This window comes from Lactuca sativa, chromosome 1, assembly GCF_002870075.4.
Source record: "Lactuca sativa cultivar Salinas chromosome 1, Lsat_Salinas_v11, whole genome shotgun sequence".
Classification (NCBI taxonomy): Eukaryota; Viridiplantae; Streptophyta; class Magnoliopsida; order Asterales; family Asteraceae; genus Lactuca; species Lactuca sativa.
The window spans coordinates 59,872,502-59,900,236 of NC_056623.2; the positions used below are offsets into that span (position 1 = coordinate 59,872,502).

The window sequence follows — 27,735 nt, forward strand, 5'->3', positions numbered from 1 at the left end:
TACGCGATCATAATTCATATAGGAATAGGGGTTTACCTTTACCCCCAAAATAAGAAAACAAACAAATTACAGTGAATTGTAACGCGGATTTCCGTATGGAACATAGAATATGAATTGATGGTGTCTAGATCTCAAATATAACCCTCAATATCAAAATTTTAGCATTCATTCAATCCGTAGGTAGCGTAAGAGTAGCAGCAGGAACAATAATTATGGAGCTGTTAAAGAATTTGCCTCAAATGGATATGATGCGGTCGGAGAAGATGACATCGGTTCAGTTGATCATCCCCGTTGAGTCTGCTCACCGCGCCATCTCTTATCTCGGCGAACTCGGCCTTTTACAGTTCCGTGACGTATGTTCCTGAATCCGAATTTCTCTTTACATATGCATATGTATTACTCCTCAATACCACATTTTACTCTACGGACTTGATTTTACTTATTATTTTTTTTTTTTTCCAATTCCAGCAGTGATTGGTTAGGATCTTAGTGTTGTTTAAGAACGACTTGGAATTTTGATATCTATTCACCTTTTAAGTAGGGTGTGTGCCATATGATTTACTTAGAATTTTGTATCCAATATCAAAATGCATGCTATGTTTTAGGTTATGGTGGTTTGGTAACCTAATCTCCTTAGTAATTACTTCAGGCATAGACTAATAAAATGTTTGAGATTATAAATGTGATATAAACTTATAAAGGTGTAGAGTCATTAAGACAAATGATGTTAATTTCACTAATAGCGAATGAAGATGAATGAGGGCACCAGCTGTGTCAAGTGCCAACCTTCTTTTGAAGTTGATCCTCTCTTTTCACAATCAAATGTTAAGAGTTCGGATGTGGAGTCTGCATGTGTTGCTGCTTAAGTTCTTGGCATTACAAGACAATTCCAAATAACAAGTTGCTCTTATCTATTGGTTTTCATATTTCAATTTAAATATTGATTTAGGTTATAGATCTTTGTTACATCAGGCAGATTTTACTAATCTCTTGATTCTGATTTTTCTTGGCAGTTGAATGCTGATAAAAGCCCCTTTCAGAGAATATTTGTAAATCAGGTAAAGCTTATATTTATCAGTAGTTGATATCACTTGTTGATTGTTGATTGTTGAATGCATTGCACAAAGTAACCTTAAATCCTTAATTACCAAATTGTGCTACAATTATCAGGTAAAAAGATGTGCTGAGATGTCAAGAAAGCTTCGTTTCTTCAAAGATCAGATACACAAGGCCGGTTTATCATCTTCATCTCTTCCCATAATACAACCAGATATTGATCTTGAAAGATTAGAGATACAACTAGCTAATTATGAACATGAGCTTCTTGAGATGAATGCCAACAGTGACCAACTACAACAAACATATAATGAGCTTCTAGAGTTCAAGATGGTGCTACAGAAGGTATATATAACCAAAACCTTTAACTTCTTAAAGTAATCAAATTTGTAAATCTTATTAACTTATTATTCTTTCTTCAGGCAGGAGGCTTTCTAGTTTCAAGCAAGAGTCATGAGGTTATTATGGAAGAGAGAGAATTAGATGAGAACGTGTTCTCCCATGACTATCAAGATTCAGTCTCCTTACTTGATCAAGAAATGCAATCAGGATCATCAAATCCATCAGGTCTTAGATTTATCAGTGGCATTATCATAAAATCCAAAATGTTATTATTTGAGAGAACACTGTTTCGTGCCACAAGAGGAAATATGTTTTTCAATCAGGCAGATGCAGATGAACCAATCCTGGATCCTGTATCAACTGAAATGGTTTGCTCTCTCTCTCTCTCTCTCTCTCTCTCTCTCTCTCTCTCACACACACACACACAGTCATTCACTTTTCAATGATTCTTTTGAAGGTGGAGAAGACTATATTTGTAGTGTACTTCTCAGGGGAGCATTCAAGAACAAAAATTCTGAAAATCTGTGAAGCATTTGATGCAAACTGCTATCCTGTTCCAGAAGACCTAACAAAACAGAGACAAATAACTGAAGAGGTGTTCTGTTTATTGTTTATTCTTTAATTCACACTCCATATGTCCCAAAATCATGCAACATAAATCATATAATATTACTTTTTATTTGTTTCTGCAGATTTTGTCACGATTATTGGATTTAGAAACCACTTTAGATGCTGGGATTCGTCATCGTAATGCTGCTTTACATTCTATTGGATTACACTTGTTGACATGGATGACCATGGTAAGGTGTGCATTTTCTTCATTTCCTGTATTGTTAACAATAAAACTTAAATTTTTTTTCATATACAAGACTTGAATTTTCTTTAATATTTTAAGGATTTAATAATCTTGGTAGGTTAAAAGAGAGAAAGCTGTTTTCGACACATTGAATATGTTGGATTTTGATGTAACAAAGAAGTGTCTAGTTGGAGAAGGATGGTGTCCAATATTTGCTAAGTCCCAGGTACTTTTCTTTTATTTTTCCGGAAAACGTTATTATTATTATTATAGTTATTTTTTTAAAGGTTTTGATGGAAGTTATTTATTTATTTAAAGATTCAGGAGGCATTGCAACGTGCAACATATGATAGCAACTCACAAGTTGGCATAATATTTCATGTAATGGAAGCTGTGGAATCACCTCCAACATATATCAGAACTAACCGATTTACACACGCATATCAAGAGATTATTGATGCATATGGGTAAAAACCTAAATCTCATTCTCACATCTTAAAAATACTTTTTGATTTAACTATATTAGTAACAGATTGTTTTTACTTTTTACAGGGTTGCTAAATATCAGGAAGCAAATCCAACAGTTTTTACTGTAATTACTTTCCCATTTCTTTTTGCTGTCATGTTTGGTGATTGGGGTCATGGAATTTGCTTACTTTTTGGAGCTTTATTTCTCATAACTCATGAAAAAAAACTTACTTCTCAGGTATCTCTTCAATCTGCTAAGATTTTTTTTTTTTTTGTCATTTACTTGGTATTTTTTATAATCCAGATTTTTATATGTGGCAGAAACTTGGGAGTTTCATGGAGATGTTATTTGGTGGGCGTTATGTGCTCCTTTTAATGTCCATATTTTCAATTTACTGTGGTTTAATATACAATGAATTCTTCTCTGTTCCTTTTCACATATTTGGGGCATCTGCATATAAATGTCGTGACACCTCATGCAGGTATTTAATTTAAAATTTAAATTCATCTTTTCTCTTTCTTTTTCCTTTCAACGTGTTCATAATATAAGCTCAATATCTTATTTATGATATCCGTATGTTAAACAACAGTGATGCATATACAACTGGTTTAATAAAATATGGTGACACATATCCATTTGGTGTGGATCCTAGCTGGCGTGGAAGTCGATCAGAGTTACCTTTTTTAAACTCTCTGAAAATGAAAATGTCTATTTTATTCGGTGTTACACAAATGAATCTTGGAATCTTATTAAGCTATTTCAATTCAGTTTTCTTCAACAATTCATTAGACATCAGGTATCAGTTTATACCACAGATGATCTTCTTAAACAGCCTCTTTGGGTACCTTTCTCTTCTCATTATCATAAAGTGGTGCACTGGATCAAAAGCAGACCTTTATCATGTCATGATTTACATGTTTTTAAGTCCCTTTGATGATCTTGGTGAGAATGAGTTGTTTTGGGGACAAAAGCTCCTTCAGATCATGTTATTGGTGTCTGCCATTGTTGCAGTTCCATGGATGCTCTTCCCCAAACCTTTCATCTTACAAAAACTTCATTTTAAGGTACTCGATTTCTACTATATGTTTATTTTTTTTTCTCTTTGTTTTTACATTTTTAAATTTTGTACATTTTAGAGATTTCATGGGCGTTCATACAACATTCTAGAAGCTTCCGAGACAGATATGGAAGATCATGAACCGGATTCAGCAAGAAGACATCATGTTGAAGAGTTTAATTTCAGTGAGGTTTTTGTATATCAAATGATACACTCCATTGAATTTGTACTTGGTTCAGTTTCCAACACAGCTTCATACCTTCGGCTATGGGCTTTAAGGTACAAAACATTATATTCATTCTTGTCAATTACAAAATTTACAATCTTACCCTCGTTCTTTCTCGTTGTTACAGTTTGGCCCACTCAGAATTGTCCACTGTATTCTATGAGAAAATTCTCCTCCTTGCTTGGGGGTAATCTTTTCCTGACTATATTTCTTTTTGAGTAAATTACATTTTTGGTCCCTGAGTATAGCTGGACTAAAATTGCAAAAAATGGCTATACTCAGGGACCAAAAATGTAAATTTCTCAAAATCTGAGTAATTTTTGTAGGTATGATAATGTGATTATACGAATGGTGGGGATAGTGGTTTTTGCATTTGCGACTGGATTCATACTACTGATGATGGAAACCCTAAGTGCTTTTCTTCATGCATTGAGGCTTCATTGGGTGGAATTCCAAAACAAATTCTATTCCGGAGATGGTTTTAAGTTCAAACCGTTTTCGTTTGCCGGAATAGCCGATGCCGACGATCGGTAGAATCACTTCACTTTTTGGGTGAAGACGGAATCCAAATTTTGGGTAGGTTATAGATAGATGTGCAGCTCAGTGAGTGTTAACATATATAAGAATATAGAGAGGTGTTAGATGCAAATATTCAGATAACTTTATAGGTGATGAAAGGATTTTGCAGGAAAATGTTGGGGATTCAGAAGTTTTTGGGTAATAAAATTTAAGGTGCTTACATATTTACAGTTGGCTTCTTTAGGTGTAAAGTAAAAGTTGTATCTTAATTCTTATGATTTTGGTGCAACTTTTTAAATCATTTTATGAAACTTCTGCGATTTGTGATTGTGTTCTCATATCTCTGTATAGATTTATATCGTTTATGTATTAAATATAATAGTTATTGACATAATGCTTATTAGTGATGCATCAATAATGATAATGATGATGTCTGCCTGTGGAATCAATTATTGTTCCGTATGTTAAAAAAAAGTTATTTGTGGGGTATGTTAATAAAACTGAATACAAAATAAACATGATTGAGCAGTTTGTTACCGAACACATACATAAAAATAGTTATTTGTGGGGTGTTTTATTGAAACTGAATACAAAATAAACATGATTGAGCAGGTAATTACCGAACAAATACATAAATAAGAAGGTAAAGATTAATACACAAATAAGAAGGCAAAGATTGAGTGAAGCACACGAATACTACAAAAGAAGTTAGTGCATATACTACTCCACCACCCTCATTATAAGGCTACATACCATCTGAGTTCATGACTTCTTTAGATATAACCTCATACTATTTCCCCACATCCTTCTTATGCATCCTTTCCTCCTCGTACCATTGACCAACCACATCCACCCTCCACATCACATTCATCGGTTGTCTCAATGTACATGTTTTTTCCCATAGTTTGTTGATAGCCAACACTACACCCAATAGATTTTTGTTTGTCGTATTTGGTACCATATCCAAAAAGTTATACCATATGATTGTAGCAGACTAGCATCCTCATTTCAACGACCTCCATTTGATTTTTCTCTCATGCCCCTTCTTAATCAGCCAACATTCAAAACCATACAACAAAACTTGTCTTATAACCATGTTAGGAATCTTCTATTTAGTTTCAACAAGATCTTCTCATCACCTAAAACTCATGTACTCTCCACTTAAGCTATCCCTCCCTACTATAGTGGATAATGCCATCCACAACACCCATTCCTTATGGACCATAGACCCTATCATATAGGAAATTTGAAATAATCTTTTTAAAAGGTTTTTAATTAATTAAAAAACAATTCAGACAAGGTCCTAAACATTATAGTCTTTAACAATTAAAATTTTTAAAATGTCAAAGTATACAAAAGTATAACAAAGCAAAGTCGAACCAAAAGGGGGAGACCTAGGCGACTGCTTAAGGGAAAATCACAAAAATATAGGCCAAACTCCAAAAGATGCAGAGAAGGAGAGGAATATGTGATCGCCACATTAGGAGAATGTGATCAACATAGCAGGAGAATGAGACAATCATCGAGGAAAATCAAGAAACGAATATTTTGAAAGACACCGAGGCAAATCAGAAAAAGAATATCTTCGAGTTCTACCTATTAGTTCTTAAAACCATGCACCGACAGGTTATTGTTTCAATTACAATCATGTAGATTATTTTCAAAAACATCTTTAATTTTGCCAAGAAGTGTCGATTTTTTCCTAAATTTCAGTTTTATATGATTTGTTGTCACAAAATCCAAATACTAGTAGAACTAATTGAGTTCATAATGTCTTTTGGTGAATTGGTGCTTGCAAATTTTCTAACATAATCTAGGATGATGGGGTAAATAGTGTTTCATCTCCAACCCTACTCCATTTTTTTACCTCATTTTTAACTCTAAAAAGTATATTCCAAGTATATTCTATTATTTCAACTTAGATAGATTGTCAAACACACCCCTCTACTAATTTAGTTTTAACAAATAAAAATAAATTTTATATTTTTTATTAATTAATACAATTTATTATATTTCATAATATTATAAATATTAAACATTATATTTAAATTAAATCTAATAAATAAAATAAACTACAAATGTATAAATATATAAAATTAGGGACTAAACCCGAAAACTGAAACTTCATCCCCATATTTGGAGATATGAATAGTATCACCCCATATATATGGGGTAATACTATTCATATCTCCAAATAGGGGGGGGGGGGGGGGGGGGAATGAGGTAGGGTTGGAGAAGTATGGGGGAGAAAATGGAGGAAAAAATGACATTTGGGGGTGGGTTGGAGATGCTCTAAAACAACCGACTCACTCTGTAACACCGTGAAAATTTACAACCAATTTAAACTTTTCAAAAACAACCATATTCATTAAGTTATTACAAAAAGGTTTTCAATTCATTTATTATCAGAGTATCCCAGAAACATCAACATAAAACTGAGGAGGGGTACGATCACGCCTTCGCCTTGCCACGATCTCCTGAAGTACCTGAAACAATACACTGAAACTGTAAGCCCGAAAGCTTAGTGAGTTACCCCCAAAATACTACATACAACACATACGCCCTTCCAGGCCATAACAACACGTACGCCCTTCCAGGCCATAACAGCACATACGCCCTTCCAGGCCATAACTCCATAGGATCTTCCGATCCATATGTCTTAGGGGATTTCCATCCCATAACTTTGTTGACCTTCCGGTCCTTACCATACGTAGCATACATAGCACATACATAAATATCATCTTAACCCTCCGGTCCTTATCATACATAACATACATAGCACATATATATATATATATATATATATATATATATATATATATATATATATATATATATATATATATATATATATCACATAACCGCATATAACATGATGACCTTCTGGTCCATAACATACTGCTCATATCGTAACATAACACATACAACTCTCATAACATCTAACAACATATATCTCATACTCTTCATAGCACATAAGACCTTCTATAACATGATGACCTTCCGGTCCATAACATACTGCTCATATCGTAACATAACACATACAACTCTCATAACATCTAACAACATATATCTCATACTCTTCATAGTACATAAGACCTTCCAGTCACACATATACCATCCTAACTATCAGGATACCGACCTTAACCAGGTCCCTAACGTATACCATCCTAACTACCAGGATGCAAACATAGCAAAACAATAACATAACAACAATACCCAAATTTCCATTCGATAGAGGGCTGGCCTTGGTGCCGTAGACCTTGTCAGTATAGTGAGGATAACTCACCTGCAACTGCCGACTGAAGAATAAGATCACGCTACTCCGACCACCGACACAAACTCCACCACTGAACATTACCAAATAACCAAATCCAATAAATACCAATAATTACCAAAATACCACTGGAAGTCAACTGGTCAACCCTTGGTCAATGTCGAAGTCCTCAATCAAAGTCAACCCTCCTGTTTGACTCTACTCGTCGAGTCAACCCGTCGACTCGTCGAGTTCCTTTACTCAAAATTTCCCATAATATGACTCGACTTGCCGAGTCGCCCCAAGACTCATCGAGTCCGACAATCTCAGAGTCCCATCCTGCTTAACTCACCGAGTCGTCCCTCGACTCACCGACTCGAGGCTTAACCAGAAAAGGTTAGGGTTCCACGACCAGACTCGCCGAGTCCAAGAACAGACTCGCCGAGTTCAAGGCAATCTTCAACAGACTCGCCGAGTTGTTCTTCCAACTCGCCGAGTCCACACGTGACATCTTTATTCAGACGATCACAGGCCATTCCATTGCTTCCAATACATAGATCTGGACTCCTAGGGCCATATTCACACGTAAAGTTTCCAACTTTACGTGCATGCAAGGCACAACAAGCTCTAATCAAGCTAAAATGAAGGTTTAAGGCAATGACACTCTCAATCAAGCCCCAAAGCTATCACTTTCCAGATTCATGAGTCAAGACCAGTCTAGATCTGGAGTACCAACCCCATATCTAAACCCAATACTCGAAAAGAGACTCATATATGACAATTTGGCCCTAAAACTTCATCCATGAACAATCTAAGCACAACAAAGTCAAGGCAACAACTTTTTACCTTCAATCTGATGCCAACAAGCAAGGAGATTAGATCCACTTAGCTCCTCTATGATCCCATCAACTCTTGCTTCAAGTATCCTTCTTCTCCAAGCTCCAAAACACACTTAAATCCTTCTCACTCTCAAATTAGGGTTTGAAATCGATGGGGAAGGCTTCTGGACATCAAAGGGAGTGCTAAAGAGGCTGGGGTGGGGCTTAAGGTTCCTTATATAGGGTGCAAACCTTAGGAATTAGGGTTTCCTCATTCCAACACGGACTCGTCGAGTCCAACCTCCGACTCGGCGAGTCCAGTCACTTAACATGTGCCCGACACACGCTTAGACTCGATGAGTTGCAGCTCCTACTCGCCGAGTTCCTCTTTTCCAAACTTACACTTTACCCCCTGAACTCTTGATTCTGACTTGGGATGTTACACACTCCAAGGCCACCATATTTTTTGGGCTTTAATGTATCTTGCCCCTCCACCCAACATATCTTCTTTCTCTCCATATCACCGACCTATAGAAATCTTCTTTGAAGTGCTTCAAGAATGTCAATCACTCTATTTGGAGCTTTAAATACTGAAAAGTAATACCCTCGATCAAGGAATGACTTTCGTGGGTTGGCGCATCCTGTGGTACCCTCCATACTGCCAGAAAACGACATTTGGAAGTGATTATTGTAACATCATGTTTTTTTATTTGGTGTCTTCATAACTCCTTACTTTTTTTGGCGATATGCATGTCAATAAGAGTTTCATTTTTGATAGTATAGCGATCAATTCTTTTTCTTGGCCGGATAATCGAGCTTCCAACTCTATTGTAGTTTGGAATGGTTGGCTTTTAAATCCGTTGTAATTGTTATTTTTTCAACATTCTAGTAACTTGCTAGAATATTTAATATATGAAGATGTATATGTTCTCATTAAAATATATTAAAAAGTAATACCGTGGGAGATTTTCCAACACCAATTTGATCTAGGTTAACCTCCCTCCGAAAGAAAGTTTTTTCTCTTTCCAATGGCTTAATCTACATTTAAATTTCTTAACAACCGATTCTAAATTCTTAGCTAATTTCATTTTGGCACCAATTGGAACACTAAGGTAAATGAATGGAAAGGAGGCATGCCTATATTTAAGAAAATTGGCCATACAAACTATATCGCCATTTTCGACAACTCCATATATCTTGCTTTTGTGTAGGTTTACTTTTAGCCCGGATGCCACATGAAACATCGAAGCAATCTTTTGAGGTTCAAAATACTAACCATGCCTTCTCCTATAAAGGTTACCTCATTGGTATACAATAGGTATGATTTGTGAAAGTGTTGGACCATTCAAAGGAAGGTAATACCTTTGAAGATGTGAACACCATAAGTCGTTTTCATACGAACACTTAAAGCTTCCATTATAATGATGAATAGAAAAAGGAAATCGGATCACCTTGAGTCACTTCTTTCTTGATATTGAACTCCTATATAGCATGGTGAGTGAGCTATTCACAAGTATTGATGCTCTCGCGAAGGTTAAACATCCCATAATCCAGTTTCACCATTTATCACCGAAGTTCATTTGTTTCGTAATATATTTGGTCATGAATTTTTTTGAGACCTAATGTCATTTAATTTCAAATTTGTATCCATTGTCATCCCTTACCATATGTTACCGATCCTTAGCAACTTTTGAAAAAAAAATTGGCTCAATTTTTTTTGTCATGAATTTTGTCCTTTTTTTAATAAATTTGCCCTAACTTTTTTTTTTTTAAATATTGTTTATGATAAAACATTTCAATAATAATTTTTTCACTAAAAATTTCAAAGATTTTTAAATTTATAAGAAAAATCAACAATGGCATCAACATCCCACAAAAAAACATGATTTTACTTTATATTTGTTTTAATATATGATATGGGTTGCACAACTATCCACTACGATTTCACCGATTGACAAGGATATGAGGGAGGGGGCTCACCTATGGTGAAATGCTAGCAAGTCACAACCTTATCTTTCTCATGATCACCCCTAATTAAAGCCTCCAAGATTAGAAGTTAGGAACTCTCATATGGGGAATCATTGTCTTTACCAAGTGATCATGGCTAAATGTACATATAATATAAATTACTTCATAATTTTTTTATTTTATTGACACCTACATGAAAATGTATACACATGTTTTGGATTTAGCCGATAATTGGTCAAAACTCCATTACAAGGTAAATAATACAAATTGGTAAAATATATAAAACAAGAAATATCAAAAGAACAAAATTTTTGTAAATATATTGAGACCAAATAAGTAATAAAAAATAAAATCCGTGCAATTTTATATAATTTTTTTGGCCAAGTATCGTGAAACTATACAAGGCCATATCATATAATGGATACAAATACAGCATTTAATGATTTTGGGTCTCAAAGAAAATATAGTGATCAAATAAATACATAGCAAATAGTTGTTTAGAAAATTTCAACATGAACCTAATTAATTATTATAAAATTAATTCAAAGACATTGTAGTCCAAGTTTGGATAACAAAACACCCCCTTAATAATAATACATTAATACTTAGCTGTCGATGATATGTTTTCTAACAAAGACAAAATAACATACGCATGACTTATGAGTTATGACCCTACCTTTAAGAGGTCCATAGTCCCATTTGCTATATTAACCCCAAAATAACATACGCATGCTTATTTCCTCAAACACAAATTTTGCAGCAATGGATGCAGAACCAAAACCATCTAAAGGTGGCTGGATCACCTTCCCTTTTCTTATAGGTATATGTTCTTCTTCTTTTGTTTAACTTCTAGTTTTAAATCCAAGTCTCTTTAATTAAAATCATAACACAAAACCATTTTTTGTCATCTAAATATAGCAACCATGGCTGGTTTGACGCTAGCAGCGGGAGGATGGGCAAATAATATTATCGTGTACCTAATCAATGAATTTAACATCAAAAGCATCGATGCTGCTCAAATTGCAAACATAGTCAATGGTTGCACCACCCTCTTCCCAATCTTAGGAGCCATACTTGCTGACTCGTTTTTTGGCTCATTCTCAATAATTTCGGTTTCATCTCTTATATCTTTGGCGGGCATACTGCTACTAACCCTAACTGCAACACTCGACCTGTTAAAGCCCGCACCATGCGAAAACGGGTCGAACCTTTGCGTGGGCCCATCAAAAAGTCAACTCGCGATACTGTACACGAGCCTAGCTCTTTCGAGCATTGGGCTCGCGGGTACACGATTCACGTTAGCAACAATGGGAGCAGATCAATTTGATAACCCTAAAGATCAAGGGGTTTTCTTTAATTGGCATTTTTTTACTATGTATGCCGGGACACTTGTTAGTGTTGTGGGGATTATTTATGTTGAAGACAATGTGAGTTGGGGACTAGGATACGGTTTATGTGTTGCGGCTAATTTGATTGGTTTAATGATTTTTGTGGTGGGAAGACGTAAGTATCGGCTACTGAAGCCACAAACAAGTCCGTTTACTGGATTGGCTTGTGTTGTGGTTGCAGCTTTCCGTAAAAGGAAAGTCTTGTTGTCACTTAAGAGTGAGGATTATTGCCAAGAGCAACAAGGTGGAGGAACGAAATCGGTTAGAACTACTCCAACAAATAGCTTCAAGTAAGTATCTACAAGTTTTTATTTATTTATTTAATGATGAAATATGAAAATGTATATGGATGAAGACAAATTAAGATTCGTGATTCTCCTAACAATAATTTTTGGCATTGAGAAAACATGATCATAACAAAAATACAATAGTCCCAAATAAATTGGTAATATTTATTTATTACACCGAAATTCGTTGTTTGATGATATTCGGTATATTGTTACGTTAAACCAATAAAAAGATGACATAAATTTACTTATATCATATATTGTTCCGTAAAGCTTTAAATAAACCCAATTGAGCATTTAAATTGTATATTATAGCCTTTTAAATATTCAAAGGGAAGTGAATCCTACACAACGATTTTTTTCCATACACAACAAATTATGTTTTATAGAGTTGTACGATACAACACTTTAATGCATAACTTGCTATGTATGAAAAAAAATTGTTATGTACGAATTAGTTTTCATATTCAAATACTATAACTAATTTGATACGCATACTTTTAAAAGTTTTTTTTGTCACCTAGTAATTTGTTGTGATGAACATTTCCGAATGAAGCCAACTTAACTTTGGAACTTTTAGTGGGTAATAATAAAGAAATAGCAAGTTGAACCCACCAACCAATTTCCCAAATATGTAATCAAGAAAGACCAACAAAGTAGTAAGCCCACCTACCAATGATTAATTATCGGAAAGCTTATTCATTTTGTTTCAATTAAATTATATTGATCTAATTTTAACAATTAATCTAATATAAATCTTCCATAATCTTTTTTACGCTTTAAAAAAGTATTATTCTCTTGTTCTTTTGGATCAAAATTTATTTTTCACAGTTGTTGATTTTGTTACACCTGCAATCTAATATAACTAATATGGTCATAAAAGAAATAAATGTTTAACTGATAATCTTGTTGATCTTTATACTAAACATAAAAATATAATGACAATTTTATCTAGTTTTACACGCAACATCAACACAATATGTTTTGGTATTTAAGGCGGTATTAAAAATAAGAATCCTCCTCTCATTAATATCATAGATCTTGAAAGACAATTTGATAAAATAATATAATATCCAACGTTCTTACAAAATAAATTACATAGTATACTTAAATGTCTTTCAAGTATCTTGTAGATAATGTTTAAAAGGACATATCAATGGTACATGAATCGGTGTCACCTTTATATTTTCCAGTTTTAGGCATAATGATAAGTGAGAGATACTTGCCATTGAAGCAAAGCATGAATGAATGATCGATTAGTGCATATGTAACTCAAGATGCACATCGCAATTATTGCATAATGCAGGAGTGCGAGGGTGGACCAAATTTCCAAAGCCAAACAATCAAATGCAATCAGAAGTCAGAACTTAAAACGAAACCCATGCATGTCTTTCGATTCTATTTTTTTTTTCAATGTTCTCCTTTAATTTTTAAACTCAGATTTATATCCGGTCTTATCTTGTTCAATAACGAAATCATATGAGAAAAAAAGTCTTTCATATATTAAAAATGTAACTTACAAATTCGCGGAGTAGATGGACATTTTGTAATAACATTGAAAATGAGGTGATTATTGATCTACAAAGTACTAATCTTCGAAATATGCTAATTAATGATTAAAAATGAAACAGGTTCCTAAACCATGCAGCTCTAATAAGCCAAGAGGACACCATCAACAAACCATGGAACCTATGTACACTACAACAAGTCGAAGATCTGAAAACCCTAATCAGAATCTCACCACTTTGGTCAACGGGTATTCTCTTATGCACCCCTATAGCCATCCAAATGAGCCTGATAGTCCTCCAAGCTCTAGCCATGGATCGTCACTTGGGTCCCACTTTCCAAATTTCAGCAGGAACCATGATGGTCTTCGTTATGCTTTCAACTTCCATCTCTCTCGCCCTCATCGACCGTTTCCTTCTTCCCACATACCAAAAACTTACAAACACCTCCCTCACACCCCTACAACGCATAGGGGTGGGCCATGCTCTGACTGTGTCAAGCATGGCCATTTCTGCACTGGTCGAGTCAAAACGGCTTGCTGTGGCTCGATCACATGACATACACGGGAATTCGGTTGTCCCAATGTCCGTGTTTTGGATGGTTCCACAGCTTGTGGTTGTTGGTGTTGGTGAAGCGTTTCATTTCCCGGGTAATGTGTCGTTGTATTACCAAGAGTTTCCTAAGTCGATGAAGAGCACAGCTGCTGCAATGGTGGCCATGTTTATTGGAATAGCGTTTTATTTGGGGACTGCAGTGGTTGGGTTTATGAGGAAGACAACCGGGTGGTTGCCTGATGGGATTAATGATGGGAGGATGGATAATGTGTATTGGGTGTTGACTATTCTTGGGTTGATTAACTTTGGATATTACGTGGTATGTTCATGGTTGTACGAATACCAAAATGTCGAAAAGATGGAGATCTCAAGTTCAAGTCCTTGCTAAGTAATCATCTATATGCATAATGTTATAATAATTAGACATAATAGAAGCGAAAGATAAATTGTGAAGTAAGGAGTTTGATGGTTATATTTGAAATCTCATTACTTGGGATCAATTACGGATATAAGTTGTATAAACCTTTTACTCGTAAGTGCATTATACTTAATTATATTTACCAAGAGACATTTGACATAACGGTATCAGAAGTTGACAGATAAGCGCCCCTCATCTAAAGATCGAGGGTTCAAATCATGTTGCGGACGAAAGGTGTATATAACAAATATATTTAAAAAACTAAAAATTGAAAAAGTAACAAAAAATAAAATAACATTAAAACTTTGAACTAAATTTCATAAAATAAAAAATGAAACATATCATGTTCTAACGGATTAGAACATATAATCAAAAAATATATCTAATCAAAATTAAATATATCAAGACTGATTTGTGTCCGTATATACATATAAATCAATGGAAAAGAAAAACCCATTAAAATATGTATAATCAATGGAAAGAAAAAACCCATCAAAATATATACAGGAGGTGTTGGTGTTAATATACAATTGTCGTTGTGAAATTTATATTCAAGAACGAACTTATGTACGTAAAAAATGAAGCTCAAGATCGATTTGCTATTTTTTACTTATGTCCCAAGAGATGCATATTCAGGGCTTCATTCCACATATCTGCATTGTGCATTATGTAGGCTGCATTCAAGTCCACATAGACATGAGAAATATTACTAATCATTTATGCAAGGCTGTACTAACAAAATAAAAATGCTTAACTCGATGAATGCTAATAATAACTTGTTATTTATTTGTTTTTTTGGAAACGACATGTTATTTATTAATTTGTGGTCTAAAAACATGTTGTGCGACAAAGCCCACTTGTTATCATGTAAACTAAGAGGCAAGTGAGTACCAATATTGGTGCCACTATGGCAGAAGTAGAGTGTGCATTGTTGCATATGAGTAGCCTTCAAAATGAAGTTATTACCATTTCAATATATCAAATGAGCTCAATTAAAACTAACTCTGATCGGATTACTAAGAATAAACTATTTGTAAAGCATAAAAGTAGAAGAGACAAACATGAAAAATTATATTGCTCGATTGAAATGTGAAATTCCAGTCTACCCCGGCAGGGAAAGCTTGTCTCCTTTCCTTAATAGCTATAATACCCAAACGGTCAAAAGTATCCTAAAAAGAGCCAAATTATGGAAAGCCCAACCGCAATTAACTTAAGAGATAGAATCTGAAAAAAAAAAGTTACTTGATGTCCATAGTTCTGATGACTTGACATTATTGACATGCATATGGTATGACCCTACCTTTATGGGGTCCATTGTCCCGTTTTCTATATATATGTACCCGAAAATAAACTTACACATTCAGTTACATACAAATTTTGCAGCCATGGATACAAAACCATCTGTTACACCCACCAAAGGAGGCTGGATCACCTTCCCTTTTCTCATGGGTATGTGTATGTTCTTTTGTTTAACTTTTAGTTTTAGAATCCAAGTCTCTTTAAAATCATAACACAAAACCATTTTTTTAAATATAGCAACCATGGCTGGTTTGACACTAGCCGCGGCAGGATGGTCAACTAATATTATCGTGTACCTAATCAACGAATTTAACATCAAAAGCATCGATGCTGCTCAAATAGCAAACATAGTCAACGGTTGCACCACCTTGCTTCCAATCCTAGGAGCCATACTCGCGGACTCATTTTTTGGATCGTTTACAATAATTTTAGTTTCATCTCTTATATCTTTGGCGGGCATACTGCTACTAACCCTAACCGCAACACTCGACCCGTTAAAGCCCGCACCATGCGAAAATGGGTCAGAACTTTGCGTAGGCCCATCAAAAAGACAACTCGTAATCTTGTACATGAGTGTGGCTCTTTCAAGCATAGGGCTCGCAGGTACGCGGTTCACGTTAGCAACAATGGGAGCAGATCAATTCGATAACCCTAAGGATCAAGGGGTTTTTTTTAATTGGCACTTTTTTACCTTGTATGTCGGGATACTTGTTAGTGTCGTGGGGATTATTTATGTTGAAGACAATATGAGTTGGGGATTGGGTTACGGTTTATGTGTTGCTGCTAATTTGATTGGTTTAGTGATTTTTGCGGTAGGAAGAATTAAATATCAGTTGTTGAAACCACAAGCTAGTCCCTTTACTCGTTTGGCTTGTGTTGTGGTAGCAGCATTCCGGAATAGGAAACTTTTGTTGTCGCTAAAAAGTGCGGATTATTGTCAAGAGCCATATGCAGAAGGAACAAAACTGTTTCTAACAACTCCAACAAATAGTTTAAAGTAAGTATCTACAAGTTTTTATATATTTATTTATTTTTTGTGGAATATATATATATATATATATATATATATATATATATATATATATATATATATATATATATATATATATATATATATATGCACACACACACATTAGTCGTTACTTGCGCAAAACGGCGGTGACGAATACTATACGACATTGATCAATTCATTTAAGTGAATAGTTTCCTTGTGACTATCAGACCAAACCATAAAAATCATTACATTTTAACAAAGTTACAAAATAATGAGACTTTCTTAGTTCTTAAAATTATCAAACGTTGATAAATTAATTACTGTGTAATTTCCTTGCATATTGCAATAAATCAAAACATAACGATAACTCCAAATAAATGTAACATCTTAGCTTTTAAAAAATTGACTCGTAAGGACACCTTATAAAAATTGAAAAAAAATATACAAATCATAAAATCGAACATAGTACTATGTTGGAGAGAAAAAAATTGAAACAATGGATTATTAGAGTTGAATCATGGATCATTTTTATGATCCATGATTCAATTTTAATGATCCCAAAAAAAATTCAATTGTTTTTCTCTCCAATATAGTATTATGCTCGATTTTATGATTTGTATTTTTTTTTTCAAATTTTTTAAGGTATCCTCACGAGTTCTCACCGAAAAAATAGTACTCACTGGAACCGAACCCTATATATATATATATATATATATATATATATATATATATATATATATATATATATATATATATATATATATATATATAGAGAGAGAGAGAGAGAGAGAGAGAGAGAGAGAGAGAGAGTTAAGTTCATATGAGACGACCTAATTTTGTTTAACCGTGAGATATAATCATATTCACTCATTTTATAGATAAAAAAAATTAAAACGCAAAACAATCGAAAATTTTCGAAAAAAAATTTCAAATATTATTTTCGTCATTTATATTTTTCAATTTTTTTTTTGAAAAAATACCAAAAGATATAAAAACTTAATAATAAAATATACCGTTTTTTTACATATTCTAGTAGAATATTAGAATATTTTAAATTTCTGACAAATCTGGTAGAATATTCTAACATTCTAAAAATCATATTAAAATATTTACAGTGTAGTATTCTATTAAAATATTTCACGTATATTTAAAAAAAACAGTAATTTATTTTATTTTATTTATTTTTATTTTTTAGGTAAAAAAAGTATAAAAAATAATAATTAAAAAAAGAATTTTTCAGATTTTTCCTTTTATTTTGCATTTTAAATTTATTTTTAGAATGCGTCTCACGATCTTTTATATATATATATATATATATATATATATATATATATATATATATATATATATATATATATATATATATATATATATATATATATATATATATATATATATATATATATATATATATATTTGTTCGGTTTATTTGGTTAACCAAATTAAATTAGCTGAAAAGCAAATAACACAAACACGTTAGGTTCTATTTGGTTTCGATTTTTTGTCACCTCCTCATTGCAATAATCGTTGGACATGACTAATTATAAGAAACAATAATTTTATTATTTATTTAGTTGTGTACTATTTTATTTTGGAATATTTTAATTATGACATTAAACTTCTTTATTTTTTACCATGAAAATTCCACCTATGTATGGGGACATTAATATCATCGATCTTGAAAAGACACTGGATAAAATAATATAATACCCAAAGTTCTTACAGAAAAAATTACATATATAAATATAATACTTAAATGTCTTTCAAGTGGTATCTTGTAGATATTGTTTAAAAGGACTTATCAATATCAATGTATATGAATTTGTATCACCTTTATATTTTCCTGTTTTAGGCAATGATCATGAGTTAGAAATACTTGGCATTGAAGCAAAGTATAAATGAATGACTAGTGCATATGTAACACATGTATGGCGCAATTATTGCCTAATACATGAATATATGAATAGGCGTCCATATTCACAACCAATCAAATTTAATTGGAATTTAAATATAAACAAAGTGTATTTTCTTTTTTCAAATTTATCCTTTGATTTTTGTAAAGTCAATTTTAGTTAGATATTATTTTGTTCAATAAGGAAATCATGTGAATTTTTATTAAAGATAATTAGATAATGATACAATAAATTACAAGCTACACCATATATCAATCTATATAACCTATTTTTATAACTATTTATGTAAGAAAATATAACTTTTCCACTTTAATGCAACTTAGTCATTCAAATGTAACTTATCAACTTTTTACCATTTTATATGACGATTATATAAGATGATAAAAAAATGATAAGTTTTGTTATAACAGATTATTAAAATATATTGTGTATAGTTGATCTAATTTCCAATTATGTATTAAGAAAACGAGTTATTCATTTAAAATGATCATATTTGAAAGGCTAACATATCAATATAACCATTTAACCACATTTTCAATCGTCTATTAAAAAAAATAATCAATTTCATGAAAAACTAACTTAAGAATTGGCAAGATTATTTTTTCAAACAAAAAACTCATGAAAATTTGAATATATTCATGAGGTTGAAAATTTTAAAAATGGATCAAACAAATATTTCATAAAAATGTAAATAAAATAAATTGTAGCAAAAATAATTGAAGTATATATGTGGTTTTGAGGATCTCCATTGCGGATTCAAATAGTATGAAAGACGTTTTTTTATACATGAAAATAGAAAAATGAAAAATAGAAAAAATAGTAGTAGTTATTTGTCTTTGTTGGATTTAAAACCCCAAGTCTAAGCCCTAAAAACCATACTCTTTAACATTGTTTTTCAAGAAATACTCATCTTATTCGATTTTGATCTTAAACCTTATGAAAAATACATTACCGTTGTGTTTCGAGTTTTTTATTTGAAAGAAAAAGAAGGGTAATAAGAAAAGAAGGGGAGGGAAAATGAAGATATATAGTTGTATATTTATGTTCTCAAATTCAAAAGAAAAGATATGAAAGTTAAATTAAATGGTAAAATATGGAGTCGTGATGGAGAACAATTGAACAACATGTACATTAGAGGCGTTGAAGAAAATCACGATTATGTAAGCTTTGTAATTTTTTTTTAATATTAGATTGAAGGATAAAATCAGTAAATGACAGCCTTATATATCTTTGTCTACAAATCCCTCTCATTTGGGGGAGGAAACATAGGATGAAAAATTATGAAAAAATATTCTTCTTTTCTCACTTTCATTTTTTTCTATTAAAAAACTAAGAAACAAGAACTTTTATTATTTTCTTTTTATTTCCTTTGACTTTTCTGCTTAAAATCAACTTGGGGACACCGTGTAAATACACAAATATATTTAACAAAAAATCACGATATTTAGTAATTTCGTATATCCATGCCTAAAAGTCAATATGGTTTTTCTAAGAAAAAGTCATCTCTATTAAAAAGGTAACATGCAAATGAACGAAGTAGATTCGCATTTCATAATAACTAATCATCATTTTAATATTGAACTAAATACACACATTCTTTAGTTTGATGGTACATTAATGGTCCAATTTTGGATACCTTATGTGGTTTTGGTCCTCCTAGTTGGAATTTTTGTGTAGTTTTGGTCCATACCTAATTTGAAATGACGAACATGCCCCTAAAATTGTTTTTAATTTCTTTTTATCTATTTTGTGAAGATTTTTTTAATTAACTAAACTAAAAAAAAATCCTATGCAACCCCACATAAGTTATCATGCCTAATACCCACCCCTCCCCCTCTCTTGATTTTCCTTCTTCTTTACTTTATGGCTAGACATAACCTCCAACACCGGCCAAGCCTCTGGCGATGACAACAACCCCACCTCCAATCGCCTAAACAACAAATTTCTCACTGATGAACTATTCCCCTCCATCGCCACACTATGAGTCAATCGGAGCTAGGGTTTGCACCAAACAATTTAGGGTTTTTTTTATTAACTGTGGTGAAGTATGAGAGGAATTCGACAATTGAGGTGGTTCGAATCATACACAAGAAAGAATGAGCGATGACGAATGGGTGGGGAAGTTTCATCAGGTCTAAGGAATGAGAGATTAGGTGAGGGTGGGATTGGATGTTTGCGATGGGCGATAGTGGCATTCGGTGGTGATCGTGGCAATGACTTTAGTCATCACCAACCTTAACAAGCTCCAATAAGAATCATAGTGCTCCTCCGGCTATAATGAGAAACACAACTTCCTTGCTTGTTCATCATCGACCACCCTAACAAACTCTGATTTCAATGGCTTTAGACCCAGATGCAAACTACATTGACACACACACACACACACACACACACATATATATATATATATATATATATATATATATATATATATATAGGGTTAGGTTCATATGAGATCTTTATATTTTGTAAGACATGGGGACGCAATCATAACCACTCATTTTGTAGATCAAAAAAACTATTTTTAAAATGCAAAATAAATGAAAATTTTCTATTTTTTTAAATATTATTTTTTTCATTTAGATTATCCGAAAAATATAACATCTCAAAAATAGAGGTAAAATTTTTCAATTTAAAAATCATCAATCCATACAATCGGTGTCACAAAATCCATCACAAAACAGTGTATCACAAACATCAGAGTAAAATGGGAATCAATGCGGAAACATAAAGGAGACGTTGTGCGATCACGTCAAACCCTTCGCTTTCGTACCAGAAGTACCTAAAACCATAAACATAAAACTGTAAGTATAAAGCTTAGTGAGTTCCCTAAAAATATCAGATACCATACATATAGTTGGGCCCAGCCCTGAGGTATGTTCCAATCCAACATGCAATCATGGGCCCAGCGTTGGGGTATGTTTCAACTCGAACATGCAATAATAGGCCCAACCCTAGGGTTTCTATCAACCCAAATATACAATCATGGGCTCAGCCCTGGAGTTTCTTTCAAATCAAACATACAATCATAGGCCCAGCCCTAGGGTTTCTTACCCAAACATATAATCATGAGCCCAACCCTGGGTATATTTCAACCTAATAATACATCAAGAGTCACAAAGACAACTAACATCCTATATAACACAATCCAGTGGACCGATATTGGTGCATTCGACCCACAAGTACAGTGAGAAGACTCACCTCTTAGTCGAAACTCAACTACTGCTACTCTCACTGCCAGAAATAAAAAGCCCTTAGTTCTTATTCTAAAACTAAGAGTTTGACCAAAAGTCAACTCAAGTCAAAAGTCAACAGACAATGGTCAAGGTCAAGAGTCAAATTTCTCACTTCAGTGAATCGCCATGTCATGGCCATTATTGGCCACATCGTGACACTGAATCAAGACAAAGCAGTCGATCCATCCTTAGTCGCCACAACATGGCGACCTGATGTCGCATCATGGGAACTAGGTTCCAAACAGCTTAATGGATTAAGATGTTTCCTTTAACCCTAAGAGCTTCAAAGCTCAGATTTGGTATGAAACACGGTCAAGAAGGATAAAGTTTCCAACTTTATCCCTTAAGACCACCCAAAAGGTTAAAATCTCAAACATCCACCGTGCAGTGCATGCAATTATTGATAGACAGAAGAATCAAAGCTCAGATCTGGTATGAAACATGGTCAAGAAGGATAAAGTTTCCAACTTTATCCCTTAAGACCACCCAAAAGGTCAAAATCTCAAACCCGAGGTTTCAAAAAGGATAGACAAGACATGGATTCATCTATTAAGCACTTTTTCCAAAAAGTCCTTAGTCCATTAACTCCAGAAGGGTTTCTATCACCAAAACTAACATAAAAGTCGGTGCTTTATAGACATGCATGTCCAATGCATGTCTTAAAGCCATAATAAGTCAAAATAAGGGTTTTTGATAAATAAAAAATTCTCATTTATGGCTTAAAAACTTAACTATACTTCAGATCCAAACCATTAATCACACCAAATGTCTCAGAGATTTATAAAGTTGAAAACTTTTTGAGATATCACCTCTCCAACTAACAAGAACATGAAGATTAAGGGACACAACTCAAGATCTAACAACCTAACATGATAAAGATCGAGTCTTGGACACTTACAAAGGTCTAGAAGAGTGATAGGACGAAGAAATGAGGCTTGTTTGTTGAATCTTAGCTCACCTCTTCTTCATTTTTCCCTTAAGAACTTCTAAGAACACCAAAAAGAGCTTCAACAATGGAGGAAAGAGATTAGGGTTTCTTCAGAGCTTCAGGAGGCTGAGGATAAGCAAACCCTAACCTCCTTATTCCTTTAAATAGGAAGCAAACCCAAAAAAATCGGGTTTTCCATCAGACAGTTGTCATGTCATGGCCATATACTGCCTCGTTGTGGCGGCTTAAATGTAACACGTGTTCCAAGCTTGCCTCGCCACGTCGTGGTGGCCCCTCCATCATGTCGTTTCAACCCTAAAATACCATATATATATATATATATATATATATATATATATATATATATATATATATATATATAATAATAATAATAATAATAATAATAATAATAATAATAATAATAAATAATAATAAAACATAAAGTACCTCAAGATGAGGGTTTTACGAAAAAAAAATATATTTTTTATATATACATGAAATATTCTAATAGAATATTACAGTATAAGTATTAAAACAAAATTGTTAGAATATTCAAATATTATAATATGCTAACAATTTTAGTAGAATATTAAAGTACTTTAAAATATCTAACAATTTTAATAGAATATTAAAATATTTTAACATTCTAAAAATTCTATTTGAATATTTACAGTACAATATTCTACTTCCTCCGTCTCATATTAATAGTCCATGTTTCATTTTTAGTTTGTCTCAGAATAATAACCTGCTTCTAAAAATAAATTTGTCTTTTCCTATAATATCCCTCATTATTAGTTAAATTACCATGAAATTAAATGCAACTGCCATTGAATTATATACAGCAAAAAGTAAAACTATCGATTCATTTAATAAAGTAATAATAATTAATGTTTCCTTAATCTGTATATTTTTTTTGTCTGTGGACAATTATTTTGGGATGGAATGAGTATTATAATATTTCACATATATTTAGAAAAACGATAATTTTTGTTTTTATTTTATTTTATTTTATTGTTTTGGTAAATTAAATGACAAATGATATTTAAAAAAAATCTCCATTTTTTCTTTTTATTTTGCATTATATAACTTCAATTCAAAATTTAAAAATAAAACATCTTACCCTAATACTGAACACATTTGATATTCATGATTTTATTGTCCTTACTCCTTTGTGTGCATTTATCTTTCAAAAATGGAATTTGCATATCTATTTAGTCGCGTCCAAACAAGTCCGACATGACAACATTTCTTTTGTTTTAATTGTATTGGTATTTTTAATCTTTTTATGTTTATTATATTAAACATAAATTTTATTAATTCGAACTATATCCAACGAATAAAATAATTAATTTTTTTCAAACATCTAAAATAAAGAAAATGATCATATATAATTAATAAAAAGTATGGTCTAATTAAGAGAGATGCTAAATACTCCCTCCGTCCCAATATTATTGTCCACAGACAAAAAACACATAGATTAAGAAAATCATTAATTACCACTAACTTTATATAATAAAATGACAGTTTTGCCTTACTTTGCATTTAATGTTGCATTAAATGTTTAGTTTGTTAAGTAATAATGATGGGTATTTTGGTAAAAATGTTATTTATTTTTAGAAGTGGACTATTATTTTGGGACACACCAAAAAGGAAAGATGGACTATAATTTTAGGACGAAAGGAGTAGTTTATATTATTTTTTAATTTATTTTTAAACAATAACGTTGCTGTTAAATTATACATAAATGTAGTTAATATGATAAAATATGACATTTTTTTTTGAAAGTCATGAGAAAATATATGACATTTGTTTGAGAGAATAAAAACTCTTTGCTTTAGTTAACACTTTCCATCTAAATAAGCAAACGAAAAATAACATCCATATACCTACAACATCCATGTTTGATACATAAAGGTAGTTGATATGAGAAAATATGACATTTTTTTTGAAAGTCATGAGAGAAAATATGACATTTGTTTGAGAGAATAAAAACTCTTTGCTTTTGTTAACACTTTCCATCTAAATAAGCAAACGAAAAATAACATCCATATACCTAGCTACAACATCCATGTTTGATACACTTAGAAGGGATAAATGCATATTTATGTAAATCATGTTTCATATTTTTATGAATTTATTCAACACAAAGGTTTTTGGTAGAAAAATATACAAACATGTTCCAAATCATTTACTAAAATGTCACGCTACATTATGTTAAACATTTAAACAATCATCCAATGTTGTATATATAAATTAACTATCGGTAAATTTATGATTAATGATTATGTTTTTTTGTAGTTTATATTATTTTATTTTGTTAAACGTGTATTACACCGGTTATATAACTAATGATTAAAAATGATACAGGTTTCTGAACCATGCAGCTCTAATAACAAGCCAAGGGGACACCACTTCAGACAACAGCTCAATCAAAAAACCATGGAACCTCTGCACAATACAACAAGTCGAAGACCTCAAAACCCTAATCAGAATCTCCCCACTTTGGTCAACTGGTGTTATGATGTCCACCCCTTTAGCCATCCAAATGAGCTTAATAGTCCTCCAAGCTTTAGCCATGGATCGTCACCTCGGACCCACACCCACCACCTTCCAAATCTCAGCAGGAACCATGATTGTCTTCGCTATGCTTTCAACTTCCATCTTTATCGTTCTCATCGACCGTTTCCTTCTTCCTACATACCAAAAACTTACAAACACCTCCCTCACACCCCTACAACGAATAGGAGTGGGCCATGTTCTGAATGCGTTAGGCATGGCCATTTCGGCACTGGTCGAGTCAAAACGACTTGCTATGGCTCGATCACATGACCTAAAAGGGAATTCAGTCGTGCCAATGTCTGTGTTTTGGATGGTTCCACAACTTGTGGTTATTGGTGTTGGTGAAGCGTTTCATTTACCAGGTCATGTGTCGTTTTATTACCAAGAGTTTCCCAAGTCGATGAAGAGCACAGCTGCAGCAATGGTGGCCTTGTTTATTGGAGTAGCGTTTTATTTGGGGACTGCGTTGGTTGATCTTGTGAGGAAGACGACGGGGTGGTTGCCTGATGGGATTAATGATGGGAGGATGGATAACTTGTATTGGGTGTTGACTGGTATTGGGTTGACCAACTTTGGATATTACTTGGTATGTTCGTGGATGTATGAGTACCAAAATGTCGAAAAGATGGAACTTGATGATAGTTCTAATGCTCCTTGCTAAGTGATGTATCTGCATACATGCTATGAATAATTGAATCAAGAATCAAGTAAATGACGATTGATAGAGGAAACAGGTGGATCGATTATCATATTGTCAACTCTTATCAAATCTATAAATTATGTCTACTAATATATAGAAGCTAAATGGAATATAGAGGATCTTGTATTATAGAATATAAATGCTCCTTAGAATAAGTTTGCATAAGTTTAATGTTCACGGAATTTATTATGCTTTATATGTTTATGTAGTTAACTGTTTAAGGAATTTATAATGAAAATTGATAAAACTGCTACGAAATTTATAATAAAACATTGATACGGAGTAGTTATTCAATAACCATCTTGATACTACACAAAAGATTTTTTGTTAAACTAAAATGTCCATACATGCTAAGACAGTATGAAATAACCAATCTAGATACTACACAAAAACTTTAACAACCAAAAAATGTTACCTTTTTGAGACAACTTTCATATCCTTAATCAGCTTAAAAAGTACAATACTCTTAGCCACCTGAGTGATCATATAACCATGTCAAAATCAAACAATTTTATGATTGTACAACTCAGGGGAAGTGAGTGGAAACAAAAGATATACAAATCCAACTACCCCTGCAACAAATCCCACACTCACCATTCCTGAAATTTTTCAGATTTGAAAATTTATGATTAATTGATCCATAATAATATATAAAAAAAAAAGATATTTGAAACGATAATATGTTTTGTTACTTGTCCTTGGAGAAAAGAATGCAGGAAGGCCCATGAAATTACAAAACACGTGCGACACAAGTGGTGCTGCTATATGTCCTGCAATTAACAACAAATATTATTATTTAGATAAATCACTAGCAATTAATAAAACATTTAACATCATTAATTTTTAATCATCACTCACCAGTTCGGACAAAAAGAAATGATGCATATAACCCAAAGATCACAGTGTACCCAAGCTGAAAACCTAAAAAATAGGAAAGAGATATTTGGTGCATATAATTAAAAAAAAATCCTTCAAAGAAAATGTTAAAGAGCATGTGAAAAAGTAGCAAATACCTACAACCATGCAAGCTTTCAGAAAACTGGAATCTTGATGCATGTAGAACTCCAGTAAATGATTTAAGTGAGCTGCAAATAAAGTTTTAAAAACTGTATGGTGTAAGAAAAGAACTTTTAAACCAAAAAAAAAAAATCAAATGAAATAATAATAAAAAAAAAACTAAAAAGAAATCAAAAAAGAAATGGAGAAGGACGTAATTTTCATTACAGGTTAGGCAGAGATGAAACGTATAAGTTAAACCAGACAATGGAAGGGTCCGATATAATTTTTAAAAATAAGGATTAAACATGTAATTTGACACTTGCAGTAGGGAAGATTCGTGTAATTTACTCTAAAAGTATAAAAATGGAGAGCAAAATGGTCATTCATCAAACTTAACACAACAAATATAACGAATGTTAAAATTAAAAGACCAAAACCACAATTAAACTG

At 32.7% G+C, this 27,735-nt stretch overlaps 4 protein-coding genes across 4 annotated transcripts; 3 read left to right on the top strand and 1 right to left on the bottom strand.

Annotated features, from left to right (window-relative positions):
- On the top strand, nt 1-4,803 carry LOC111905038 (V-type proton ATPase subunit a1). The gene is made up of 14 exons (XM_023900726.3): nt 1-353; nt 1,014-1,058; nt 1,171-1,401; nt 1,479-1,766; nt 1,856-1,993; nt 2,091-2,198; nt 2,313-2,420; nt 2,513-2,661; nt 2,747-2,900; nt 2,984-3,144; nt 3,253-3,727; nt 3,800-3,999; nt 4,074-4,133; nt 4,273-4,803. The coding sequence occupies exons 1-14, from the start codon at nt 213-215 to the stop codon at nt 4,478-4,480; spliced, it is 2,466 nt and encodes an 821-aa protein (XP_023756494.1). The 5' UTR covers nt 1-212; the 3' UTR covers nt 4,481-4,803.
- Nucleotides 4,804-11,170: 6,367 nt separating this feature from the next.
- On the top strand, nt 11,171-14,799 carry LOC111905037 (protein NRT1/ PTR FAMILY 2.7). Its single transcript, XM_023900725.3, has 3 exons — nt 11,171-11,324; nt 11,423-12,182; nt 13,811-14,799. The coding sequence occupies exons 1-3, from the start codon at nt 11,234-11,236 to the stop codon at nt 14,625-14,627; spliced, it is 1,668 nt and encodes a 555-aa protein (XP_023756493.1). The 5' UTR covers nt 11,171-11,233; the 3' UTR covers nt 14,628-14,799.
- A 1,399-nt stretch (nt 14,800-16,198) lies between these two features.
- LOC111905050 (protein NRT1/ PTR FAMILY 2.7-like) lies at nt 16,199-26,247 on the top strand. Its single transcript, XM_023900737.2, has 2 exons — nt 16,199-16,953; nt 25,395-26,247. Exons 1-2 carry the CDS (start codon nt 16,199-16,201, stop codon nt 26,245-26,247), a joined length of 1,608 nt encoding a protein of 535 aa, XP_023756505.2.
- Nucleotides 26,248-26,787: 540 nt separating this feature from the next.
- LOC111905049 (CAAX prenyl protease 2) lies at nt 26,788-27,429 on the bottom strand. Its single transcript, XM_052765831.1, has 4 exons — nt 27,300-27,429; nt 27,145-27,207; nt 26,979-27,056; nt 26,788-26,885 (listed from the first exon to the last, which is right to left on the bottom strand). Exons 1-4 carry the CDS (start codon nt 27,340-27,342, stop codon nt 26,788-26,790), a joined length of 282 nt encoding a protein of 93 aa, XP_052621791.1. The 5' UTR covers nt 27,343-27,429.
- Nucleotides 27,430-27,735: the final 306 nt, after the last annotated feature.